At 44.1% G+C, this 26,920-nt stretch overlaps 1 protein-coding gene across 4 annotated transcripts in view; it reads left to right on the top strand.

Moving 5' to 3' along the window:
• The window catches only part of Tep2 (Thioester-containing protein 2), a 121,218-nt gene extending 95,133 nt beyond the window's left edge, over window positions 1-26,085 (top strand). For 3 of the 4 annotated variants that reach the window (XM_077681336.1, XM_077681341.1, XM_077681347.1), the window contains 17 exons: window positions 184-343; window positions 3,030-3,147; window positions 4,851-4,964; window positions 5,113-5,217; window positions 6,887-7,015; window positions 7,533-7,677; window positions 8,966-9,142; window positions 10,844-11,082; window positions 11,236-11,298; window positions 12,344-12,518; window positions 14,285-14,496; window positions 16,526-16,678; window positions 18,699-18,761; window positions 19,729-19,841; window positions 20,141-20,306; window positions 22,515-22,617; window positions 23,463-26,085. In XM_077681336.1, coding sequence (XP_077537462.1) covers window positions 184-343; window positions 3,030-3,147; window positions 4,851-4,964; window positions 5,113-5,217; window positions 6,887-7,015; window positions 7,533-7,677; window positions 8,966-9,142; window positions 10,844-11,082; window positions 11,236-11,298; window positions 12,344-12,518; window positions 14,285-14,496; window positions 16,526-16,678; window positions 18,699-18,761; window positions 19,729-19,841; window positions 20,141-20,306; window positions 22,515-22,617; window positions 23,463-23,680 — 2,453 coding nt within the window. In that variant the 3' untranslated portion in view covers window positions 23,681-26,085. The remainder of the gene's footprint in view (window positions 1-183; window positions 344-3,029; window positions 3,148-4,850; window positions 4,965-5,112; window positions 5,218-6,886; window positions 7,016-7,532; window positions 7,678-8,965; window positions 9,143-10,843; window positions 11,083-11,235; window positions 11,299-12,343; window positions 12,519-14,284; window positions 14,497-16,525; window positions 16,679-18,698; window positions 18,762-19,728; window positions 19,842-20,140; window positions 20,307-22,514; window positions 22,618-23,462) is intronic. The other variant, XM_077681353.1, reaches the window with a different exon arrangement.
• Window positions 26,086-26,920: the final 835 nt, after the last annotated feature.

Here is a 26,920-nt window from a genome sequence, read left to right as displayed (position 1 = left end):
CAGTCCCTGTTTTTCTATATGTTCTGGCCAGGAATAGTATTGCGGTTATTTTCCTTCAGCGTGCTTACTGGGTGCCTGTGTTTTTCTCTCTTGTCCCCTCGTCTTTCTCTTTTTTTTCTTCCCTCCTTTTGCCTGGCCTTGTCCTCCGTCCCTTCGTCCGCCGCCTCTGGACGCATCTGGCAGTCTATCCGAGGAAGCAGGTGATTCGTCTAGACACAGATGTCTTGACCAATCCTGTCCTTCCGCCGGCTGGGCTTCCTGAAGCACCACCTCAGGTGCCTGGTCGCATTAGGCTGCGTCAGCAGTACCCTGAAACCTGGCTTTGGACCAATGCCACGGCCAGGTACTCGCACTCTGGGACTCTCTGTCGGGCTGTCTCTGCACACATCACTCGTTGCAAACTCGCATGTCAAGCCCAGCTGTGAAACAGTGGTTGTTGGGCTCGGAGTAGTTCAGCGACATTGTAGGGATCATTGAGATAAGCCATGAAAGGATAACGAAAATGAATAGGCAAGGCTGCAAAATACTTAAGTGTGTGTACGTATGTATGTATACGTACAAACATAAATAGGCATGTTGTTGCAGTGTTGCAGTGATACAGTGATACAGGGTGTTGCAGTGATACATGAATGCCTTTAATGCTTTGCAAACCACTTTTTCAGTCGTGCTCAAATTGCACAGAGACGTTGCATTTTGTGGTCTCTTGTTTAACACCAATGGCAATGGATCTTACCGGCTTATTATGAAGCCAAGTAAAAACGATTTTCACGTATAGGAGAGCTAAAAGTCGTCTTAAAAAAATTGCCACCTTAGAATGGCGCTGCTACCTTGGAGCATCCTGGAGCACCTGGAGCACTGCCACCAGGAACAAAATGCAACCTTTGTGTACAATTTGAGCGCGACTGGAAAAGTGGTTTGCAAAAGTGGTACAGTGATTTATGCATCACTATAAAATATAGTTCATATTATAGTTTATAGTTCATATCCACTATGAAGTAATGCTGTGTGATCATCCTGGTCATGCGACGAAAAGACATTTTTCATCGTCTGCCGAGTTAGGCCACGCCCTCCCATGAACTGGCATCATTCATTTCATTTTATATAACCCAGATGATGCTGTCTTTATAATGCTCTAATAGACGAAAAATTTTTAATGACAAATTTATTGTTGCAACACCCTGTATTTATATCTGTATACATCATACGTACTTGTTCCAGAAATCACAGTTCCTAAAATAAGTACAGTAAAACCTCCATACAAGAGACACTCAAGGAACACGGGAAATGTGCCTCTTGGTGCAAAGGACTAGCTTGCAACCAAGAATTGTAAGAATACCGAGGAGTCAAACTGGATCATTTTATATACATCAGCATCAAAGTTTGCTTAACATGTCTACAGGGAATTGCTCAGGATGGCTTAAACTAGTTATTCATAGTAGTTTTACTGACTGCAAATTATATTAGCTTCATTCCCAATCTCTGGAGGTAAAGTAATGCACTTTGGAAGCCTTCCTGTATCTCACAATACCTTAGATGTTCACAAGTGCTCTTAGATGTTCGTCACCCTCAACTGCCGACACTGTCTGCCCTGCAATATCCTCGTCGTTGATCTCCTCCTCTGGTTCATCCATTTATTTGCACGAGGATCCCATGACCTGTAAGCGTTTCAGAGCACATGAGGTCCGCATCTGCAGACACTAACTCCTCAAAAGATTCTGGAACCACTGTAGTCAATCTCTGTAGTCTCTTGGATGCAGGCCCAGGGTTTATCTTCAAGGCAGTTTTCCGTAGGATCTTCTGTATAAAACCCCTCTTCCATTGCATTTCTTCTAAATAGGGAAGAATTTACTCAAGGGACCTAAAGAAGTTTCCCTTAGTAACAGAGTGTCTTTCTTATATAACCATGTCTCTTGTATGCAATGTTGTGAATATGGTGAACATATGAAAGCCAACCAAACCATTTTCGAATGTATCTTATAACCGAGTGTCTCTTGTAACATTGTCTCTTGTAGCGAGATTTTGCTGTAATATTGCTTGGGGGTGGGGCTTAGGGCTCCTAACTTTGTCTCATTTCGTTTTGATTGTGCAACAAAAGAAGTTGAAAGAGGCTTAAAGGAGGGGCAAACATATATATGCATGTTTGCCCTTCCTTTGCCCCACAAAGGAGGAACTGATGTGAGCATGTGGAAATTCATGAACAAAAAGATAAACTGATGATTGATTGATTGTAGGGTTTAACGCGCCTACGCAATGCAGGCGATGAGGTGCGCTGCAGTGGAGGGCTCCGAATCAATTTTGACCACCTGGATACGTGCACCGAAATCTCATACACGGGCATTTTCACTTTTCGCCTCCATCAGAAAAGCAGCTGTCACGGTCGGGAATTAAACCCGCGTCCTCGTGCTCAGCAGCACAACGCCTAGCAACAAAAAGATCAAGGCCATTTAGGTTTCCAGGGGAAACTGCACCTGAGAATTTTGCTGGTCCATTTTAAAATACATGCAGTCATCTAAGCTCATGCATACTCAGTGCTGACGGATTTGAAGTTTAGCCTTCCGGTTTTGCAGACAGCATTTTCTTGAAATATGTCCCTAGAATAGGGCAAGGTAAACTGCGTACACAATTCGCACGATCTGTCTTCTTCTACTGGTTGGGGGCTGTGTGCTGGTTTGACTCTTTTTTCCTGCCTGGTTGCTTAGGTGTCAGATTTGAGAAGGCATGCTGAAATTCCAGGGTGTACTGGAAAAAACAAAACAAAAAAAAAAAAACACTGCAAATGTGTTATTTCTTATTGCCCAGGTCTTTTTGTTTTTTGCTTGGCTTGTTCAAAAGGGGTTAATGCAAATATATGCACAGAACATGTACACATTGTCCGCTTAATAATGGGTGCTTTTGTGATATGTTTTTACTCAGCGTGTGGCATTACAAAATGTTGTGTTTCTGTGTGACATATTGGCATGGCATGCTGTGGTATATTGTATTACTGTATAGCACTGACAAAAGCAATGATGTCTTTTTCTTCACTCCAGTCCTGATGGCAGGGCTGTGATTTCTAGCACAGTTCCCGATACTATCACATCTTGGGTGATCAGTGCTTTCGCATTAGACACGCTGACTGGTCTTGGGATTGCACCATCACAGGCAAAGGTGAGGCATTTCATCGCAACATATCAAGGGAGTAGCTATCCCAGGTCTTTCGTTAATTGTAAGGCAGAAAGTTGTACTGTGTAAGTTTTGTGCATCACATCTGTGGCATATATGCCCTTTAACTGATGCAGCCCCTGAGTGAACAGAGTGGCAGTCAGAGTGATTTTGCAGAGGGGTGAGGGAATGGGCCACTAGCCTCTCGAAGTAGAACAACCTGTCACGAGGTGTAGTGTTGCAGCTGTCATGTGTAAGGGAAAGTGTGTGGAGCAGCGCATCTTGGTTCCATCTAAAGGTCCGAGTTCGGTGAAGCTCTAGTTCTTCAGTGAGCACTGAATGCAAAAGTTTGCTAGGCACTCCTTTTTGCTAAGTGGCTTCTGTGGTTGGTGCGCGGTTACACTAACTGATGGGGATACAAGTCCATCCGCCGTCATTGCATTATAAGGAGCAAGTTAGTTGTGCAGGTTTGACTACAGGTTTTACTGCAGGTTTTGCAGGTTTGACATTTTTCAAACCACAAACTACCTATACTGTCAAGAAAATGTTCGAAATGTTCGAAAATCAATAATTGAGAGGACTCGCAAGGTCTGGCATGACTGTTATCAGTGCTAACTTCAGCATGTTTAAATGGCAAACGATATTGTCAAGCAAGTGGAAACGCTGAACTACTTCAATTAATGTCAAGTTTAGCATTGGGAAAAAAAATTTCTGGCACATCACTGAGTGTAGCGACTGGGGAGGCTTTTAGGTGCAGTACATCTCGACATTAGAAGGCTAACTGTGGTGGTGAAGCGTACTAAAAAATACTGGGAAAATGTGAAAGCCAGTGTGCGAGCTACTGATGACAACGCAGACAAATTTTGCACAGCCATACTGGGGCACTCGCACTACAGGTTGAAATGGGAGATTTACTGGGACTCGTCGCAAGCCAGCTACAAGACGTAGCTTATGTATATGATTGGCCTGTTGTCAGTCTTGAAGTGAGCCTTATGTTTTCAGGAGCTGTCGGCACCACCTGGCTTGGCATTCTTTTTGATTATGATTTGCTGTAAAGCTTTGCTTCAATTCTGGTCAAGTCTGGTGTTTCTCTGGAATAACTTCCTTATTTTGCCCAACTTGGCTTGCATGCAGTAGAACTCCTTGATAGGAACCTCACCAAAGTCAATGTTCAGTGTTTGTAAGTCCTGGTCCAGATTATCAATAGAGAGGTTTGTTAAAGTTGCAGGTTTCCACCCAGTTCCCAGCATGTTTGTTGGTTGTGCTGTAATGCTGCAACAACAGATGAGGACTTGCATGTGATGCTGATGGGTGGAAGCAAAAAGAAATAGTTAATAAAAAAAAATAAAAACTTGTGTACACTCTTGGCTAAAGCAGTCGAATTGTTTCCAAAAAGTAACAAAACCTTTCATAGGGTTTTTGTTGAATTGTTTTGTAGGCTACATAAGGTGTGTGCAACAAAAATTCTGCCCCAAAATGTTTTATTGTTCGCTCATAACTGCTTGAGTGCAAAGTGTCGTTATAAACTAAAGCACCTTGATTTTTTTCTTACAAAGCGTATGGTTGACGGATTTTATTTGGTTGCCATTTCAGGTGACTTCTGAAAATGCTTTGTTGTAACTGGCATAGGCATCTTTTATGTTATTTTTTCTTTCCGGGAACTGTTGATTATTTTACACGAGACCAATAGTGGCTTCTTATTATTGTAGGTGACTGTCTTCCGGCCATTCTTTGTGACGGCTAGCCTGCCCTATTCTGTCCTTCGCGGAGAGTCTGTGGCGATCCAGTGTGTTGTGTTCAACTACAACAACAAGCCAGTGGAGGTGAGGTTTCTGTCTTCGTGTTTCTGGGAATTGCTGCTTCTTGTCAAGAATAATTTGTCAGAGCTTTGATTGGCTGCCGTGCTCTGCTTCTGATCATCTCACAAAGCTCTTTTGAGTAAAACAACCTTTCTTCCTGTGGGGCCTTTAGGCAGAAGTGGCCATGGAAAACCGCCGTGGAGACTTCGTCTTCAGTTCGTTGTCAAATGATGTCACAGGAGAAGAACAGAAGGACAGGCGTACCAAAAAAGTGACTGTAAGTATTCTCTTTCATTTTCTTTTTCTGCTACCCTTGTTCTTGTCACATTTAACTCCCCTTATAATGAACCCTGAAGATGGAGGGAAAAATGCTCATTGTATCCAGTTTATGCTATCCCTAAATTAGGGCAATAACATGTGAAAAAAAAAAATTGCAGCTCAATTTAGCTCAACTTTGCTGCAATTATGCAAGTACTGTACCAAAGTTACAGACCATTTTGGTCGTCTTAAAAAAGAAAACTGCAATAACTTCTCAGGACTGCAGTGATTTCACAGTTGTCTTTTTATTGTCTCAACTCGCTCATTGATGCCCTCATGTGAGGTCAGCTTCATTTGCAGTTCGTCCTAAAGTGCTGAATCATGTTTCTGCCTATAAGCTGTTCAATCAATGTTTGAAACAGTCATCAGAGGTGCTAAAGTCGCAACAAAATATTTTCCGCATCACCTCTTATTCTGTTCAAAAGCTTTGAGAAGAAAAGACGTAATTTTCATCTTTACATGTTAATAATATGTTCATGAAGCAAAGTGAAGCCAGTGCTTTCAAAAGAAATTTTTCTCATTAACTTGACCTGGTTGAAGCACTGAAAATTGCTGAATTAAGCAGCAGATATGATTAACCAGAGTCAAAATACATAGTTGTGCACCACTGTTAGCTGTGTACCACCAAATTAAGTGATAAAATAGATTGCCTACATCAACTTACTGAGCTTACTGTTGTTACTGAAATACCGTCACCCTCAGGATTGCCCATGACTAAGAGCCAGAAGCACTGCTAGTAAAATTTTTCTTATCCAAATCTATAATTCTTTAATTTGTAGCTGGTGCACTAAATTTCACCTGAAGTTTATTTGTGTACTCTATTAGTTGCAATGCCCCTCTTGAGAGGGCATTTGGTCCACTTAGATCAGTAGTCTTATAGAGTAACAGGGTCTGTTGAGGCCAAATATTGTTAGTATAGTTAGTATATGCAAACGTCTGTGCTGTCCAGATCCATTAATGAATCTGCTGTTTTACATCAAGCCCTTCAGAAACAGGGGTAAGAAAATTAAAACATGATCAGACACTATAGATTCCACTTCTTGACTTTTCTGATGTAAACAAGTAAATTTCATGGGAGGCTTTTCAGTTCTCGCCTTGTACGTTTCTCTGAAGTTTTGCACTAGCTTGTCGTTGCAATTTTTGTATGATAGCTTAGTGTTTACATTGTAAGGGCAGCTACCGAAACAAATATTGTTGTGTGAAAATACTTGAATATTTCCTGTCTTTTATAATAGGGGTTTTATGCGTAATGTAAAATTTAAAAAAAAGTATTGCCTCAGTAAAATACTCTCTTGTATAACAAGAGATTTATTCAACAGATAATTAAAGTGTTACAAAAAAAAAAACAGCTAGCTAAAGATCAAACACAAAAAAGCAATTGGAAGGTCTGGTACCGCCAAAGAGCTTCAAGCAGTAGTATGTGCCATCTCTGACCTCTAGCCATTTGCTGATTCAGTTGTCTCACTTACTGGCTGAGGTGGATCCTTCGGCAAGTCATTTTTTTTAAATGATGCATACAAAGTATAAGTTAATCCCTACCACAGCCTTTCAGTCTTTTTTCCCCGAGCATATTGGTGTAGTGGTATTGTGCGGGGTTCTTGAAAGTGGTTTCATTTATCGCCTGACAGGTGCCGGCTCAAGATGGTGTGCCGGTGTCCTTCCTCATCACTCCACTCAAGCTTGGCTACATTGACATACACGTGTCGGCAACTTCCAGTTTGGCCGGTGATGCCATCCTCAAAAAGCTTCTTGTCAAGGTCTGTGCAGGTTTTCCATATTCCACTTTCTTTCTACATGTTTTCGCTATGCAGACAAGTAAGAGTAGTAAGGAAAGGTGTATGCCAGCCTGCTGTTAACAGTTCAATAGTGGGTTGACGGTTGGAGTAGGCTACGAGGGAGTTCAAGGACTAGGAGGGAAGGAGACACATCAGGACACCGACATTACAAAACCCATGGCACCTTGAGCTCCACTTCCAATACCGCAGTGCCTTTTGGCAGCCATCTATGAATGGGAACAAAGTTGGTGCATCACACTCTGCAATTGAGCGACTCCATTAGTGTGCTCTGGCATAAGGTGCAAAAAATGCCTGTGGGGGTGTTCCCTCCTTTTTGTGCTGCAGTGCCACTGCAGCAGTATAGTACAAGCTTGTGTCAGTGAATATGTGCTTATAAGTGAAGTATGTGAAGGTGTGCGAAGTTAGCCTGTCTGAGGCATTGATGTTGGAATGTAAAGGTCGGAAGGCTTTTGTAAACTGTGGTGTTATTCCCTTGCAGCCTGAAGGATCGAAGCAGTATTTCAACAAGGCTATCCTAATTGACCGACGGGATCCGTCCGCTCCTCCAACCAAGGCGAATATCAGCATTCCCATTCCCAAGAATGCGGTACCTGGATCAGAGAGGATCTCCGTTTCTGCTATTGGCAAGTACCCTTTTCTGGCGGCCTTTCTATGTTTAAAAACCATGAAAATGCATGGAAAGGAACAGTATCTTAAGTTTAGCCGCCATGTGTTGCCCTAGGCCCCTGGGCACTTTAAGAATGGTCTGTAATGTAAATTGTTTGCAAAATTGGGTAAACTCGCTCAGTTTTTATATTAGAACTTCAAGAAATAGAGCAAAATGAGCTAAGTCAAGCACAAGGCCATGTTACTTCTTTCCATGAGCGGCAACATTCAGTCTTTCACATTATTCGGATGTGGCATCATGGAGTGCAGGATGAGGAAGGGTGAGATTATGATCTTGCTCTTCATTATGAGTACACGATGGCCAGTGCTTTCTGCAGTGTGTGTCCATGTGGCTTAGAACAGTGGCTCTCAAATGGGGGTTTGCAAATCTGTCCATACTGCCCTCTCGTTTTTTTTCTGCTTTTTGCCAAATCTTGCTAACAATGCAAACAAGTAGCTCTGCTGCATGGCACATGCATTAATTCACTTCTGTGCATAGTTTGCACCGTAAAGCCTGCTTTTTTCACAACACTGCAGCTGTGCGGAAAAGCCAGACACGTGAGGAGGACATTGTGGGCATGGATGACTTTAGCTGCAAAAACAAATTGATAATAGTACTATAACACTGCATAAACACATACTTCACCATGGGATGCCCTGTCATTTTTACAAGTCCAGATGGGATTCCCGTAACACTTGTGGTAGAGAACCATTGCCTTAGAAGGATGCTAAGGCCTGAGGATAGTTTTATTACACTCCCAGGACAATTTTCAGTTGAGATTTATGTGTCTCCACTTTTTGCGAAGTTGTGGTAACCAGTTTTGTGTACATAGCACCACACTGTTGGCTTGTTACTACTTAGCACAAGTTTTGATGCTGCTTGCTACGTGATTATGGGAAAGTTGATGCCCTGATGTTTCTATTTCTTTTTCGGTGGAAGATTTTAGTGGACTAATTTTAAATGATATGTACCTTCGTGTAAAGTTGGTTCACACTAAATAGATAGAATAGGCTTGGCTAATATTACTTGCAAAGTAAGGAATTCTGTGACAGTATAGTATAGCATTCATGCCTTTATGTCAGCCGCCGATACGGCTAATGGTTTGCTTCTAAGACCAGTGCATATCTCAGAGGCCTTTTTTTTTTGCAATTGCAGCACTATCCTAGCGATTCAAGGTGAACTGATTTGACCTGATGGAACTCGCTCTTTGGGGTTCCCTTTGTTTCCAACGAATTCCCCTGTGCAAGTTTTGGCTTTATTTACAGGTGACCTACTTGGTCCTAGTGTCAACAACCTGGACCGGCTGCTGGTAATGCCACATGGGTGTGGAGAGCAGAACATGCTGGACTTTGTGCCCAACGTGGTTGTTCTGGACTACTTGAAGCGAGCGAACCGCCTGTCGTCAGCTGTCCAGGGCAAGGCACTGCGGAACCTGGAAGACGGTGAGGCAGATGGCCGTGAGGGAGGGGGACAAAAAGCTGGGCACTGGGGCAAGACTTTGCGTACCCTGTGGCTCATACGTGGCAGTACAGGAAGTGCTGAAAGCAGCACCGAGTGTGGAGAGCTGCTCTAATCAGCTTGCCTGTGCTTGATGACCATGAAAGCAATGAATGCTGGATCTGTGGGCACCTATGTGGGCACCTAAGCAGCACTGAGTGTGGAGAGCTTCTCCGATCAGCTTGCTTGTGCTTGATGACCATGAAAGCAATGAATACTGGATGTGTGGGCACCTATTTTGAACCGCGTCTGCATTTCAAGTAGCAGCCTAGTCCTGAGCTTGGAGCCTTTGTTCCTGTTATGAAGTGCAGGGAGGTGTTATGAGTGAGGTTTTACTGGCCTAATTAGGTCATCTGTTAACACCTGCTGAAGGCGTGGTTCACTGTTAAGAATAGTTACTATGTGTGCATGGCTTGGGGGTTTATACAGTGGTGATGTGGGTTTAGCAACAACTGTGTTGCACACTGGTTCTTTTTCACAGCCTTCTGGAATTTGGCTAGGGAGGCAAAAAGCAAAAACGCCCGTGTGTGCTCGGCGTGTGTTAAAGATCCCCAGGTGGTCAAAATAAATCCGGAGCCCTCGCCTCATCGCCTGTGTTGTGTCGGTGTGTTAAACTGTACAATCAATCAATCAATGGAATTTGGCTAGGCTTCATCGTTGTTCATTTTGCCCAACCAAGCTTGGGATTTGTATTTATTGCAGCTAAAACTTGCCTGCAGCAAATCTTGGCTCAGTAGTAAAGCATGCACCTAATTATCCCTCTATCCAAGAGCTCTGGAAAAGAGGATGAAAGATATAATGCTTACAAGATAGGAAATAAGTTCAAATAACAGTTAATAATAAATATGCATTTTTAATTTCTTTTTTCAAACCACTTATTCATGATAAGGTTGCATTTTAGAATCTATTTTGTTTAGCACCATGATCAGTGACTGCACTTACTGTTTGTTTAGAAATCAAATAGAATGATTTTTGCCTTGCTAGCTACAAGAGAAGAATGAATGCCATGGAAAGGTGGGGCCACCTGTCTTGTCCAAAATGACCTGCTTTGCCAGAGGCAAGGCAAACATGTAGAAGACATTTCAGCTCACATTGTTCAAATTAAGAGGAAGAAGTGGACCTGGCCCAGGCGTGTGATGAAGACAAACAACACGTGTAACCGATTGGCTACCTGGGGATGGGATAAAAAGTAGGGAAAGACTGCAATCTCAGTGGAGGAATCGGGCGGTCAAATTCAGAGTCAGAGGATGAGTTCAGGTAACCCATGAAGGAGCGGTTGCAAGTCCAAGGGAGAGGCCTTTGTCCTGCAGTGGGCATAAATTGGCTGACCGCGTGAGCTAACCCACACAGCCCTGTTTCCGGCAATAACTTATTTCCCGATTACGACCTGCAATTAGAACGGCTCCTAGACATGAAAGAACTGCACCAAAATTTGGGTTCTTGCGAACCTTGGCTGTTGTGCCCACAGTTTTAACAATACGCTTGCTGCGTTTGGTCTGTGTGTGTTCGTTTTGTTGCCGCTGCTACTTGCATTTTTTTTTTTGTCTTGAGTTTTGTTGCAAGTACTGTTCTGTTGCAAACCTGGTCTGTTGTCAGAAGCATTGTCTCAATTGGCCTCCCTTCTATCTTTTCTCCTCTGATGCCAGGCTACCAGCGGGAGCTGACATACAAGCGTGACGACAACTCGTTCAGCGCCTTTGGCAACACGGACAAGAGTGGCAGCACATGGCTGACGGCATTTGTGCTCAAGAGCTTTGCCCAGGCTGCCCCGTACACTGTCATTGACCCCAAAGTGCTTGAAAATGCCACCGCCTGGCTGGTGGGGCGCCAGCAAGGCGACGGTTCATTTGATGAGCCTGGAGAGATCATTTACAAGCCGATGCAGGTACGGTGTGGGAGGGGACCTCGAGCTTGCTTGCACAAAGAACTAATGTGCTTGGGTACTAGCAGTGTCTAGCATCGCATTGAATCTTGTCATGGTTTAGTTTTGTCTGCAACACCCTGGTGCGCAGCTCACCTGAATTTCCTTGTTTTGCAGAGCGGTGCTGGAAGCGGCGCTGCCTTGACGGCTTACGTTTTGATTGCCCTCTTGGAAAACAAGGCAAGTGTTTTGTTTTTGCTTTTACAGGAAAGGGATAAACTTCATATGCACTTCAAATGTGGTGGTCTGCAGTCTCTTCTCTGGGTTACTGCATCCATGCTAATAAGGACTGAATACTTTGAAAATGCACAGATATAAATGTGGCGAAGTTGGTACTGGCAACTGTGATGTGCACTGCAAACAACACCAAAATATGAACTTGGAGTATAAGATAATGCAGCTGCTGGTGAAATGTGACCGGGGAACATGCCTACCATGTCACTTTTAGTATGGTGCATGCCTTTCAAACTCTCATTTAAACTGATTATTTCTTTCCTTTTTCACACTTTTTTTCCCCATGAGCTGTCACTGAACACTATAGCATTCTCTGTTGTTAAATGCGAGAATCACAAGTTTGTTTCCCAGTTGTAGTGGCTGGATTTCTGACAGGTGAAATGCATACTGAACGTGCATTTATGCTGCATTATAAGTTTGATTAAAAAAAATATAAATAACAGACGTGTTTGCAGTTACCATGGTGGCTCAGTTGCTAAGTGGTCCTTACTGCTGAGTGTCAGCATACAGCTCAAATCACAGGCTGCGTTCATGACCAAGGGGAAATTATTGGGAGGGGGATGCTTAATACAATGCTTGTATGCCCTGAGGGTAAAATAAATAAATAAATAAATAAATGTGCATGTTTTCTGCAAATTGAACCCCAGGTAGTACAAACTGGTCTGCAACCCTTCTCTGTGGGGCAATCTGATGGGCCAGGTGTTTCTGAGTGTGTGTGACTTCAAATATGAATTTTTCGGGCATTCTTGTGCATAGCTTATTGGCGAACCAAATATACATTCAACAGGACAAGTGTGGCGCTATCGGAAGCTTCCTCATTGAAAGTTATGCTTTATTTTCCAAATTTCTCTTTTCTTCACATTTTCGAATAGGCATGGCCCAGATAATATGCTCTTCCTCCATAAATCTATTGCACTCGTGATATTGTTTCCCGGCCAGCATTTCTGTTGTGTTTATGAATCTTCTGTCTTTTGCATCCTGGTGTACACAGGCCAAGCAGACACATCCCGACGTGGTTCAAGCAGCAGAGGCATACTTGCTCAAGGAACTCCGGACGACGAGTGATCCTTACGTGGTGTCCTTGGTGACATATGCTTTGCACTTGTCTGGGCACTCGGCGCAAAATGGAGCCTTCCAGAAGCTTTTCTCCCTGGCAACTCGAGAAGGTGGGTTAAGGCCAAGGGCACTCCAATTTTTCTTTGCCCGAATTTTATCCATATCAGTTTTTTATGCTGTGAAAATCACCATGGCGAAGTTCTAAGCCCGATATCCATATAGCACAATAACTGCAAGCATTCAAAGCAGCTGTAGCAGGCTAAGTTTGCACCTGGCGGAGAGTCGCTGAAGCAAGTTCCAAGTGGCTTGTGACAGAGAAGAGGAACTTGTTTTGTTGAAGCTTGCACTTCTCCGGCCACTGGCACGGCACGCTGCCTTGCACAGGGATGCATTCGCTGGGGATTTCTGCGCTACACCACCGCGCTGTACCGCCGTCAGCATCATATGTCTTTAAACTAACCGCATAGGTAGCAATACCCGCAATTTTTCAATGCAATAAAAGACATTAGAAGCCGTCAAACTATACGCGTGCTTGCGATGCTTCGGAAGTTAGCAAAACTTTTTTTATTTGAAAATAATATTTTTACTCATAAAAATAGTGCGAAACTCCTGTCCATTTATTATTCCTATTGCATCTGTCACAAAAAAAATCTTATGAATCCTTGACCACTTGCACTCCCGCAGGCAATATTTGCAGTATTTAGGCTCCAACACTTAGACACCTCCAAAGGTTGGACAACTGAACTTGATTTGTTCTACTCGCTGGTATAAACATTCAGTGTTACTTTTTCCTTCCTCGCTAAGTGAACTGAAACTAGCCTTGCTCGTGTATGTTAACAAATACAATTTCACAAAGATCGGCCGTCGTCTTCACGAAGTGCGAAAGCTAACGAAACTGCTCTTCTGCTGAATGATAAATTACATTATTTTTTCATTCGAGAAGGAATAAAAGTACTTACTTTTGTAGACTGTTAGAATTAGTTTACCTGAAATTAAAATGTTATCAACAGCTAATGTCCATGGAGAAAGTACCAAAATGCGGTAGACAGGTAATTTTTTGCGTTTCCGTGCCTCGTATAGCTTCGGAAGCTACCGTATAGTTCCAAACCGATTTTACAATTCGATCCTTGATGTGCAACTAGGTGAAAGTTACTGAACCATTCCGCAAAGCTGCCTGAATGTAAATATATGCAAAAACAGTTTACGATTCATCGCCGCCTGTGCACAGTTTGTTCCCGTCAAAAAAAAACAAAAAAACTGGCTGATAGCCAAGACGCCAGCGAACCCAAGCTGCTTTTTGATATCATACGAGCGAACAGATTTGTAAATCTGGATCTGCTTTTTTACTCACAATGCCAAGGATTGCTAGTCCGGCAGGTATTCTAAGGCAAAAATAACTGAGGACATTCTACTTCATCTCGGCTGATAGCACCGCAAAGTTGGAATTGTGCCTAACTTCATTAGCCTCGGCAAAACGTTAGTGGAAACTCTTCTGTGGAAGTAACAGTGTGAAATGCGACGTTACTATGCGCATTTGGAGGCTGCTGCGAGCAGGTTCCGTAACCTGCGTCACGTGCGGCCACCGGTAATAGCCGCCTTTTCGTCCAATTTCCGTTCCGAAACGCCAATCTTCACGAGCTGTTTGCATCACCCGCGTTCCAGCTTGAAATGCAGTGTTTTGCAGTTAGCACTCTTTTTATGTCCACTATTAGATTACATAATTTTAACGTTGGTGAAAATTTTAGTGCAGTTGGCCTTTATTAAAAAATGAGAAGCGCCTCGAGTGTGTGAAGTGTACGTCAAACGGTGAATGGATGCTGGCTGTGCTGCTTTTTAGACACGTTACAATTTCCTCTTTTCTGTGTGTGCTCCGCAGATGATACCATTCATTGGAAGGACCCAGCGCTGGCTATCAACACTACAGATAAGCAGTCCGACTATTTCTTCAAGCCAAGCTTCAAGGATGTGGAAATGACTTCGTACGCTTTGCTCACCCTCACGGAGAGGGGTGACATAGGCAGTGCGATCCCAGTCATGAGGTGGCTTGTCTCCAAGCAGAACGAGAATGGTGGTTACAGCTCTACCCAAGTGAGTCCTTCCTGGCTTGTCCTACTGGCGGGTTGTTGCAAACGTTTCTTGTTGACGTACGCAAATCAGTCCTGCCACAGTCAATACGCACTACATTCTGGAAATGAAACCGTGCTTGTTATGCTAGTAATTGCACCAAGAAGTGGCAAAGTGTGCAATTATCGTATTTATTCGAATATAAGGCGAGGTTTTTTTCCAAAATGTGGACTCTTAAAGTCATACCCCGCCTTATATTCGAAGCTCAGTATCCCAATATGCCGACTTTGGTGGGACAGTTTTGGTTTCCACCTTCCAACCATTTCCAAGCTTCCAAAAGAGCCCGACAACACTGTTGGAAATGTAACAAAGAGATTTCAGAATAAAACACGTAAACTTTTACACAAACGCAGGTTGCAGATAGCATTTACCGAGTTTCGGCAGCTGCAATGGTATTGAATAGCTCGCGATACAGCAGAGGCCATGGAAGCAGACGCCTTCGACCATGTCAACGAGCTGAGCCAGCAGTAGCCGCTCCAAGCCAGTAGTAGCCGCAAAGCAAGCTTGTAAACTAGTCGGGACGGCATTTTGCATTTTTGTTAGGGTGCTCGGAGTTCCTGCTGTAAGATTTTCTTTCTCAGTGCTTGTTTCACGCGACCAGCACAATGGCGAGTGGTCATTGCCACTACGATGCAGTCTTCAAGAGGAAAGTCATAGTAGAGGCGGAGGTCACTGGAAACTGCGGCGGGTCGAAAGTTTGACGTTCCCGAAAACAATGTGCATCGTTGGCGCAAACGGAAGACGTCGCTCTTAGCATGCGCCGCGACGAGGAAGGCTTTCCGTGGCCCAAGAAAGGGAGCGTTTCCCGAAGTGGAAGAAGTGCTGACGAACTTCGTCAAAGAGAGAAGAGGCCGCGGTTTGGCCGTTACTGCCGACATCGTGCAGATGAAGGCACGCGAAATCGCGAGAGAGCATGGCATTCCCGCTCTCAAGTTCAAAGCCAGCGGGGCTGGGTGCAGGAGTACATGAAGGGGGCCAGGCTTTCGTTGCGAAGGCGGACCTCCGTGATGCAGAAGTTGCCATGAGACTATGAAGAAAAACTAATTTCCTTTCAAAGATATCTTATCGGCCTGCGACGCGACCACGACTTCCTACTTGGGCAGATTGGAAATGCCGACGAAACTCCGATTTTCCTTGACATGCCGTCGGCCCAGACAATTCACCAAAAAGGTGATCGCCAAGTGAGCCCCTGCGCACTGCAGGCAACGAGCAGGCACGGATAACCGTTATGTTAGCCTGCACCGCCGATGGGCGGAAGTTGCCCCCCTTCATCATCCTGAACAGAAAGACTATGCCAAAGAACGAGGTGTTCCCGCAGAACGTCCACATTCGTTGCCAGGAGAAAGGGTGGATGACGGAAGAGCTTTTTATTGATTGGATAAAGTCGGTGTGATGCCGGAGACCAGGGGTACTGCTCGCCCGGAGGTCAATGCTGGTGCTCGACGCCTTCCGTGGGCACCTCATGGAAGGTGTGAAGAAGCTCATGGATAACCAGACGGAGCTGGTCTGAGTTTACAGATGGAGTTTCTAAGTTGCACTTTCGTCTCGCACCGAATAAATCTCATTGTGTGCAGATAGTTCATGATTACTTGGTGTCTGCTTTGCTGAAAGGTAAGGAATTTAGTTGCCTTTTTTCTATCGGTATTTTGCCTTATATTAGTGTGCAAACTTTTTTTCTTTTTCTTGGGTCCTTCAACTCCCCCCTCGCCTTATAAGCGTGACCGCCTTATATTCGAATAAATACGGTACCTCCTGTCCTACTTAGCTGGTCTGCTTCGGTTATAGGTCAGCAGAGACCTGTGCTGGTTGTTGTCTTTTTTTTTTTTTATGCAAGCAGTTTGAAAATCACTGCTGCATGGATGGTGTAATGTATGCTGTGTAGAAAGCGCTTAGGATACACCTCAGCTTAGGCAACCTCATTTTACAACTGTATTTTTTAGTGAGGCAAACGATTGCAACGATTAACATCCTGTGTGGACGCTCTCTGCTGCAGGATACGGTGATAGGCATCCAAGCCTTGGCACGGCTGGCAGCCCGGGTTGTTTCCCAGACAATCGCCGTCGATGCCAGTGTGAAGTACGGAGATGGACGAAGCCGCTTGCTGAGGATTAACAGCGGCAATGCTCTTGTTCTCCAGCGCCTTGAGGTAACTGGCACATTACTAGGCGACAAATTGTATTGTTGTTTCAGTTCTGGCAAGGTGCATTTCCTGTTTGAAATTTTTAGCGAGAAGATTTTGTATGAGAAGTGTTTAGTGGCAGCTGTATATAAATTAGGAGCCACCTGTAAAATTCTCACGTGGGATTTTGTTATAGCCAAAATGAAGTTGGACCACTAACCTTTGCCTTGGTATGGTCAAACCTCATTGATACTTTCTTTTTTGTGGTCCCCTGAAAAACATATGACCTGAAAATAGACTGAATTCTGGAAATTGCCGTGAGACCAAGCTTCCTCCACATCACTTCCGAGAGAGAGAATGTACCTCCATTGTCTTCCTCTCCACCTGCCTGTCATCACCTTCCCCCTTTCCTCGCGCCAGCAGGTGTTCCGGTGTCCACCCCTGGAAATTACGCCTGCTGGTGGCCTTTTCTTTCAATTTTCAGTACAATAAATTAATTCATTCATTCAAGGGAATCAGTGGGGGCTCCACTATGTTTGTAAAACACTGTCCAGTAAAATTTGAATTTTGTGCTCTTGCAGTTCTGCTGATGACTGCTAGAAAGGCTAAATTATTTAGGAAAAAAAACAGGATACCCTGTAACAGTATTTGAAGCCCTCGTTCTTATTATTTTAATCATTAGCTGGAAGAAGTAGGTTAATAGGTCAAAAAACAAGTTAAGACATATGTTGAGAATTTTTTTGTGGTGAATTTTTGAAGAAAATACAGTCAAACCTCAATACAATGAACTTCAATGTAACGAAACCCCCCGATGTAACGAACCGCGTAATTTTTTTTTAATTTCAAGTGTACGTACACCATGTATTTTCAACCTCTGTGTAACAAAGTCCCGTTTGCCGAAATTTCAATGTAACGAAGCTTCATGGACAATTAGGCACAAAATTTTGGTTCTGAAAGTAGACTTTGGGAGGCGCAAGCGCCGAAACGGGGTCTCGATAAAACGCGAACGGCGACACGGGCCGCCCAATGCAGCAAGCCTGGAGTGCGTGAGCGAGCTCCTTGCCTACAAGCTCCCTGCCTACAAACTGTGTATGGCACCGCCACGGCATGCCGCCTCTTTGTCCTTCGTTCAAGTTCGCTCATGTTTCTTGGGTTCCATCGTTCCAGCAAGCACGTGGCGAAGCATTTGAGGGCTTGCGCGTGCGTTTCTTTCACGCTCGCGTCCACGATTGCGCGCCGGTGGCGGCTTCTGCCTCGGCCAGAAAACGACTTGCGTTACGCACTGCAGTGGGAGGAGCCTGACGACTTGTGCCAATCGGGAGGCACGCACTGTAAGGCGAGAGCTTCGAAGCGCTCAGGGATGCCGACTGGCCCATCCAGAGATTAGGCTTACCATCGTGGAGGATATTTGATGGGCGCTTTCCCAAATGGCGTGTATGACATTTTAAAGTGCAGTTTTCGCCTACATTATCAGCTTCATTTGCCCCTCATGTTGCGTACAGCGAGCGGTTGGAAGCGGTCGCTGGAGCTACCCGCACTGTGCGGGTGGTCTCCGCGGCTGCGTCAGTGCGCCTGTGGCTTGCGCATCGCGTTTTTGCATGCAGAAAACACTCCATGCGGTTCACGCTGATCCTCGCGTAGACGATTAAGCTCCGACAGTGCATTGCCTTTTTTTTTTTTTTTTTTTTTTTTTTTTTTTTTTTTTAAGTGAACAGTTTTGTTTTGGCAAAAGTAGGTATTTCGAGCTACCTGATTCCGATCAGGGCTGCTGCATAGTGCGCCAGCTGTGTATGCACGCCACGTTTTCGCTTGCAAGGAACCTCTTCGCATGGTTAACCCTTATATTTAACCACGAAATTCAATGTAGCGAAGTTTCAATGTAACGAAGTAAATTACGAATTTTACCGACTTCGTTACATCAATGCCTTTTGAAAAACAATTTATGTAGACTGTGAGTAAAGTGCTGCGAAAATCCAGAAATCAAGTTGTTGGTGGCAACCACTATTGCAAAGTTCTCTTGCAAGCATTCTATATTCTGCTTTTTCAGCTTCCCTCTGACCTCAAGTATGTCGAGATTGAAGCAACGGGATTCGGAGTGGCCGTATTGCAGGCAAGTGTCTCAAGACTTCCTAGACATCATATAGTGTAGTGAAACGCACCTTTTAACTTTGTTTGAGCAAGTACACCAATTATGAGCCACCCTTGTCCCAAATGCTCATGATTAATACCAAGGCCTACCAGAAACCAAAATGGAAAGCTAGCTGTGCAGAAATGTTATTCTATTGTTCTGGTAGCGCCCTACTTGGTGCCTACTGCTTTAATGGATAGACAACCGATTTTTGTCAAGTATATTTTCTCTATCCCAAATGAAAGGGCATCACTTAAAACATCTTAACCTGAAACGGTTTTGCTGATAGCACCCTAAAACTTTATGAATCGGGATTTTAGATATACCAGCCATACCGTCCTTGTCCTTGGGTAAAACAACAATAATGTGCAACATTTCCTATCCCGTTATGTGGTTTTGGAATCGCGTTGAAATCGACAAAGTTGTTTGGACACATAACATAGTGTCACGTTTAGACACTGTGTCGTCGCCTTTCAGACTTCGAAAATATTAGTGCAAAATTAAAATGATTTCTGCCTGTTTATTTATTAATTCCTTGTGGTTACGCCAGTATATAAAACGCTGGCTTTCGTATGAGCTAGACGACATGCAGTCCACAAAAATCGGTTGTCTGTCTCTTTAAACCCATGAGCTGCGTTGGTGGCAGCAGGTACATGTGAATGACCCTGCACAGTGCCTTGCAGCCATAAAATGATCAACGCCGGGAAGCTATAATATGCAGTGTTTACTCCACCATCAGTGTTTCCATTTACCCTTGCTGCATTATTTTCTGCCACATCAGAATTTCAGGGCATTTAGTCTCAAAGGATATTTTTCAGGGCATTAGGGTTTATTTTTGCCTTCATTAGCTCCTAAATGCCTTAATTTATTGCGTATCAAGGTTTGTACCTTCAAGGTTTCGGAAAATTTTATCAGTATCACTTAGCTGATTGTTTCTGAACTTGTGCAGGTGTCTTGGTCGTTCAACCTAGCAGTGTCTTCAGAGTCGCCATCCTTCTTCCTGAATCCTTTGCTAGACAAGACGTCTACTGAAAACTACCTTCAGCTCAGCGTTTGCACACAGTAAGTGAATGAATAGGCGTTTCCTGTTGTGAGCTTTTGTTTTTCCTGGTGTAAACTTCGTAACAATCACACTGTCAAAATTTGACTTAGTGAATAGCACTTTATGAATAACAACTGAGCACTTTGCTTATTGTGAGCTCAGGGGGAGGGATTTGGAATTCTTAGAGGTGTGCGACAATTCTGAACTTCAACTGCTTTGCATATAGTGAATTCTGTAGACCTCTGGATGAGGCTTGTAGATCTCTGTAGAAGCGACAGCTGTCGATGCATGACAAGCCTCGACGTCTCCTTGAATGCAGCTACCGAGGTGAAGGCGATGCCAGCAACATGGCTGTCATGGAGGTGGCTCTGCCCTCGGGTTACCTGTTCGACTTCGACACCCTGAGCAGCATCCACCGCACCAAGGAGGTGCGGCGGGTGGAGAGCCAGGACGCCGATACCAACGTTGTCATCTACTTTGACAGGGTCAGCCTTATTTCCCTCCTTCCTGTTGTGCCCATTCTCTGTTCGGGATTTCTGCCACGGCTTCATTGCACCCTGTACAGTGAAGGCTGGGCAACTTGGTTTAATACAGTGGTGAGACAGCTTCTCAAAATCGTGAAGCAGGCATCTGATGATGCCGCACTTGGCGGGGCAGGCTGCGACTTCTGGACCGCTCAGATGGATTGTTCATAGCATCCTCTAAGGTGTCAATCTATGAATGAATGATGGTGGTGCAGTGATGCGATTGCTGTGCCAGGCTGCACCAAGGGGCAAATCCTGACATCCCAGTACATTTCAAGTACCTACTCTGTGCTGCACTTGTGCCAGACCTTGGCTTTTGTGTTTTGTGCAAACTTAATTTAAGATTGCTGACACGAAAATTTTATGTTCCACTTTATCGATGCTTAATGGTCTGGCGAACCCAAAACAGCGCTTTAAATACTTCAGGGCGCGATAAATAATTAAATTGAGCGGCCTGAAAATCGTTTGTTTCAAATTCTCGCGCTTTCATCCCAAAAGGCGCATATGACAGAATCCCGGCATGACCTCACCGCTCTGTGCAGCCGTCAAAACACTGCGGAGGCCGGTTGGGGCGTTGTTTTGACTGAACGGCTGAGCTGCCTGAAGGTGCTAGGCCTACCCTTGTGCCGGAAATTCGATGACCGCTTTCAATAAAAGTCCTGATGGCGACTTCTATTGTGATTCCAGGCTATATTATCGCTTCCTTTCCTGTGTGCGGAACTTTATTTTTGCCAACAGTGCCTTTCTGGGCAGCGGTTATGCGTGTAGCTCTGGCTACGTGCACCCATTTGTGAATGCGCCGGCTCCCGCTCGCCACTCGCGGGGCCACGCACGTAAAGTGATGTCACAAGTTTTTGAAGGGTGCTATCTGTGTCACTTCTTTCGGCTGCTCTGGGATGATGTCACGCTGATGTCCATTTGCTGAGTGCCGCTCCACGTGCTGTTCCGTCGGTGCGATAAATGAGATCCAATTGAAGTATTTTCTTCGCGTTGCAGGCCGCTCAGATTTCAGCCAGGGTATTCTGTTGAGTAAAGGAAGTGAACTGTGCAATAATATTAACGCCGAAAATTGGTATCAGTACTCCTTCAAACTAACCGGTCGAGCTCGCGGTACTTTGCAATCAAGAGCCACATTGTGCATGACACTCACATGCAGCCCTTTCTGATCTTGCATGTGTGCGTAAAGAAGAAAAAGCGGGTTGAACAGGCTAAAAGGCTAATGGAAAAAAAAAAAAAGAAATGAGAAAGACAGAGGGGGATTGCGTCCTTTGCCGCCTCTTTTTGGTTTTCTTGTTGTTCACACTACCTTAGAAAAATGCAGCCATTGCAAACTGCCATATTCTGACACCCTCCAAGGTCGTTGTGTTCACCCTCTGTGAATTGACGGCTCATGCACAGACGGCTCATGCAAAGAAAAAAATGGGGATTTGATACAAGAACCTTTTTTTCTGGTTCTGACGCCCCATACATTTGTACAACTAACTGTAAGCGGCGCCAGTGGGATGATGCAGGCGAGGGGGGCGCTGGTTCTCACATACAAAATCTGACATTTGTGAAGTCAATTTTTAGGTTTATGAAGGTCATTTTAATTTGATTTTGTATATTACACTAATTGTCTGTTGTTTTTTTGTCGATGCTGCCTCCTACACTTGGTTGTGTTGAAACAAAAAAGAAAAATAAAACGTTTAGAGTTCGTCAGGTGGCGTGCACCATCTTATTTGTATTTAGCAACCTCTCAAAGGAGGTGTACAAATTTGCTTACCTGAGATGTGACAAAATAGGTGTGCAAGCATAGCAAACCCTATCTTGTGTTCACATATTTTTATGCTCCTGAAAGCGTGTTTTGGCACCCCTGGGGTTTGTTTTTCTATGCTCAGGCCCATTTTACCGTGCCAAGGTGAACTTATCGCTTCTCGGAAAGCCTGTTTTGCTGTTCAAAAAAAGCCCCCCACCCCTTGTTTTGACTGCTACAAAATCCCATTTTGCTGCTCCAGAAGCTGGTTAAAATGACTAGCTGATTACATCATTGTGGCTCTCGTGTGCAAAATAAATTGAAAGTTGCCTTTACATATTTTGTACTTTTTTTCGTGTCCTAAAAGTAGTGGTGCTCAGAAGGCTGTTTTGAATGCCTACGTGCACCTGCGTAGCTGATGTGTGCCACACTTGCAGATCGGGCGAGAGGAGCTGTGTGTGACTGTGCCGGCCCATAGGGAGCACAAAGTTGCCAACCAGAAGCCTGTACCGGTCAAGGTCTACGACTACTACAATCTGGGTGAGTCTCGTCAAGTAGTCAGCTAAAAATACATGTTCGGCCTCCCTGCTGCTTGAAAAATAAGGCAGGGCATGGAGCTCAATCACATAAAATTACATGTTTTGGTTATTTATTCAGGAAGGTAGGGGCTAGAACTTTGTAAATAGAATTAAAATTTTAACAGCTTGCACTTGTGGGTGGGCTAGCCCCGTATAATCAGAACACAGCCCTATTTTTGCTGTAAAGAATATAGCCGTAAGTCTTGTTTCATCGAGCAGCTGCCACCCAGTTCACTTGTGAATCACTACTGTGTTGCGAAAAGCATGTTAACATGAGCATTAACTAGTAACTTCTGCTGGGCACAGCACTGGTTATCTCGTCGCCTTTAGCGCACCCTCAACTCTGCATATAGGTGGTGTTCACTGAAAAGTTTAGCAGCCGATTTTTTTTGCTTGGCAACACTGGAAACTGTCATGTCCTGTGCCGCTGTGCTGGCGCATGCACATTGGCGCCCGCACCTCGCAGAAAAAAAAATTAAGATGAGAGGTTCACCATTTTTGGCAAGCTTAGCATGTTTGTTTTGTTTATTACCAACAGTCTATCACAGCATGCAATACTGAAAATAAACTTCGGGAGTGAGCCTGAGATCTTTCAGGCATTAAAGCTGTTAGCTACCGGACGCGGGAAAGTTATGCTTGTGGTGGGCCTCTTTGGAGGCAAGCTGAAATCGTACGTTTTCTTTCACGCCACCCGGCAGTGTGAAAATGGAAACATGTAAGTGATGGCAAGGGAGGCTTTAGGGTATTGTTGTTAGAAGTTTTAACCATTAATGCTGTTTTTTTTTTTTTTGTTGTTGCTGATTTCAGCTCGCAGTGCCCGCATGTTCTACAGTCCCCACAAGGCAACGCTATGCGACATCTGTGACGGTGCCGAGTGTGGCAATGACTGCAATGCTGTGAAGCAAACAAAGTCGGATTCCACGCAACTGGAGAGGGAGTCGGAACCAGGCAGGGCCAGTGGTGCGAATGGGTCGCTCTTGTCAATAGCGTTGCTTGCTCTCCTTGTGGCATTCGTTCGGAGGTAGTGGGGGTGTAGCGAATTTATTCATCTATTAGCAGGCTGCCTGTTGTACCTACAGTTGCGTTTTTCATCTTATGCTGTTGTCTGACACGTTCTCGTCCTGACCGGCTCACTCAGACGTGTGAGGTATGTCTTGGCATTCATAGTGTGGCATATCTTGTGATCTTTTTTAGCTTGTGTTCTACCTGATGTCTCGGTCGATTTTTGTGTGTTGTGGGGCTGGTCATCACCTTGCGGTGTTCCTTGCACCCTTGGCGATGATTGTGAACTGCTCTTGTGTGCTAATCAATGCGTGGTTTTAAATCAAAACAGTGCTTCAAGTGCAAACGCGCGTTCCCTGCAAGGGGAGCAGGTGCAACAAAACTGAGCGCTTCAGCACCCGAAGTCGGGCCCAAGTCCGGAGGTGGTTTTTGACCCATAGCTTGGAAACCAAATGTGCAATGCACATGGAAAGAAGACAGCTTCAGGGTTGAAATTCCACATTCAAATCTGCATGTTTCATTTTTCTTAATCTGGTTCGCACAATACATGCTTTTAAGACCTGATATGTGGGCGATTGTGCATTCTCATGTTTAGTGAAGGTCTTCCTTTGCAAATAATGCATGTTGATGCTTTGCATGCAGGCAGTGATATTTACGCAGAGACTATGTGCAAAAATTTTAATGCCTTGTTGTTGCTCTCATGTGATAAGTACTGTATTCTGTGTTGGTGGAGGCCAGCCTATTACAAGTAGAGATGTTGCACTCCCTGTTTTGTAGTCTTTACGAGAACTGCAGTGAAAATGCTGATTACACTTACTCTGACTAGGACTTGACAAAAATGTCTACAAAGAAAGTACTTTTTAGCTCGTCGATGGTTGTTCTTCGCACATAAAAAGCCTCTAAATTGAATCTGAGAGATACACAACAGGCAGCATGTCTTTGAACAGTGTCAGTTTCTCCAGCATATCGTAGTTGTACAGGGCTATTATTCATCACCATTTTTTCTGCCGAATGCAAAAAATAGTACAGCTAGTAATATTTCAAATCTTTGATTCCTGGCCCTTGCTTAAGAAAAACAGCGGCCGGCATTGGGTATAGATTCATGCGAGTTGTTAGAAAATGCAAAAAAAAAAAAAACACATCATTCTCCATTCTTAAAATGTCTGTACTAATCCATTGACACTGTTGCCTTGCACTGTATGTCGTTTTGTTGTAGTTTATTATAAAAAGGGAGGGCCTTTTGTAGTATGAGGCTTTATTTGACTGATGGCTGAGCAAGGAACTTGAGGTGGCAGCACTAAAACAAACAAACAGTGCGAGTTTGTTTAATTGGTACTGCTCAATAAGAAACATGTCTCTTACGTCTCAGGGTGTTGTCATTGATTTAGTGGGCTTTGCGTGTGTGTAATTTTGTGTTTTCACATGCAGCTACATGGGGCTTTTTAAAAATACCCTTGTGGCACTAAGCTGCTATGCAAGGAAAATTTTCTTTTTTTGTAGTTTTATTGTTGTCTGTCGTGCTGCCTAAATTGAAAAAAAGTATTTGTAACGTGGAGCTGGGACATTGCAGTGACAAAATAGAACCTAGAATCTAACCTGTTTTTCACTTCACTACCCACTTGGAAAACTTTCAAAATACGTTGCTGCGCACTTGCTTTGCTGTATGTAAGTGTTATGGAACTGTGAGTCTGATTCTAACCGTCGCAGGAACGCCGACTGTATTGGAACTTTGTCATTTGTTTCTTGAGGCATTAGCAGCAAGTTATTTTCAGCGGGAGAGCGAGTTGAAGAGGTCTGTGTGTATATGCTAGGCGAATTCTAACCCAACTACCATCTCTCATTTTACTGAACTTTCTCTCGTGTAGTACAGCACAGCTCCCTGTCTACAACTTGGTGCAACACTTTTACCCTCATTTGTTTGTACATATTTTAAACGTTGCATTCAGTTGTATGTCAGCTGTAGATACACTTTTGTCGCAGATGTTTACAAATGCTGCTGCAGTTGGTACTTACTAGTTTTACTGTGCATTTTAAAACTGTACATAACAAGTAATTTCGTCTGTTTGTCTTATCTGCACCTTGTGCACATGTGGTTATAGCTTTTCTTATACTAATACTGTGATGATATTGTATTTTTGATATGCGCTGTGTCGGGTGTAGTTTTTCAGCATTTCTCTGTTTAGAGAAATTCACCTTTGCAGCTACCTGTGTCGCGCGGGGCCGTGACTGTGCACATCTTGGGTCATTTTAATGCCGTAGTTTCATGTGTGCATTAAAGAACACATATGCTGGAACCAACCTTGGAGCATTAGCTAAGTAATTTTTTGTGTGCCCTGTTCTCCTTCTCATCATATTTATTTCCTCTGATTTGTTGTCAAATGCACCTGCCGATGTACCACACATGCTGTAGTAAAACCTCTCATTCTTACCCTTTGTGTCTGTCTGACTGGCTCTTGTGACTTTTTTTTTTCTTCAGTGCCATATATGCAGCTTTTGGCCACTTTTCCACTTTTTGTGCTAGCGTCACTTGTTGGCAAAGGAGTCGGACTCGGTGCATTTGTCTGAGGACGCTGTATGTTTCAGCCTACGGAACTCTTGGTCGATCCCTCTTGCAAACAAAACAGGTAAAACCCGACTGCAAGGATAATGGGGCCAAAAGAAAAGTTGCACAGGAGGCACAAGCCAGGCCATATAACGCAGTGATGGAGGATCCTGAAATGATCGAGGGGAGGAATTAAAGGAAGACTGTTCAAAGCTGGTGTTGTGAAACAAAGAATGTGCTGCATCAAGCACACCGAACGGCCACATGGCAGGATACGGGAGACCTCGGGACAAGGCTTGATGCTGTTAGGAGTAAGGAAGACAAACTGAAGAAGGAATGAAGACTTGAGGTATACAAACACACCACTAAAGCCTATATTCAAGGTTAAAAAGTGTGTGCAAGGCTACAAGTACTAGAGAGGGATAGAACATACTTGCCTCCGAAGCCATAAAGGTTTTTTGAGGGATCTGTGACAGTTGACAGAGCAGAAGTTGGCATTTGAAAGCAGGCAGTGTGTACGCATGTATGAAGAGACATGGCCAGGGGTATTTTGGGGCTTCAAACCCTCCTGAATTTTTTTCCAGGCAGCGTGTAAGCAAGTGCTAGTGTTCCTTTTGGCAAAACTTCTCCCTTCCCTTAACCCCCCGCCAAAAAATTTTTCTGGCTACAGCCCTGTATGTATGTACAGGCGCGCCACTGTTAGAGGCAACACTGTCGAGTA

Source organism: Haemaphysalis longicornis, unplaced genomic scaffold (assembly GCF_048455015.1).
Source record: "Haemaphysalis longicornis isolate Haplotype H1 unplaced genomic scaffold, Haemaphysalis longicornis Haplotype H1 scaffold_1, whole genome shotgun sequence".
NCBI lineage: Eukaryota > Metazoa > Arthropoda > Arachnida > Ixodida > Ixodidae > Haemaphysalis > Haemaphysalis longicornis.
The sequence above is the reverse complement of the archived record's forward strand: the minus strand, read 5'-3'. Positions and strand labels throughout refer to the sequence as shown.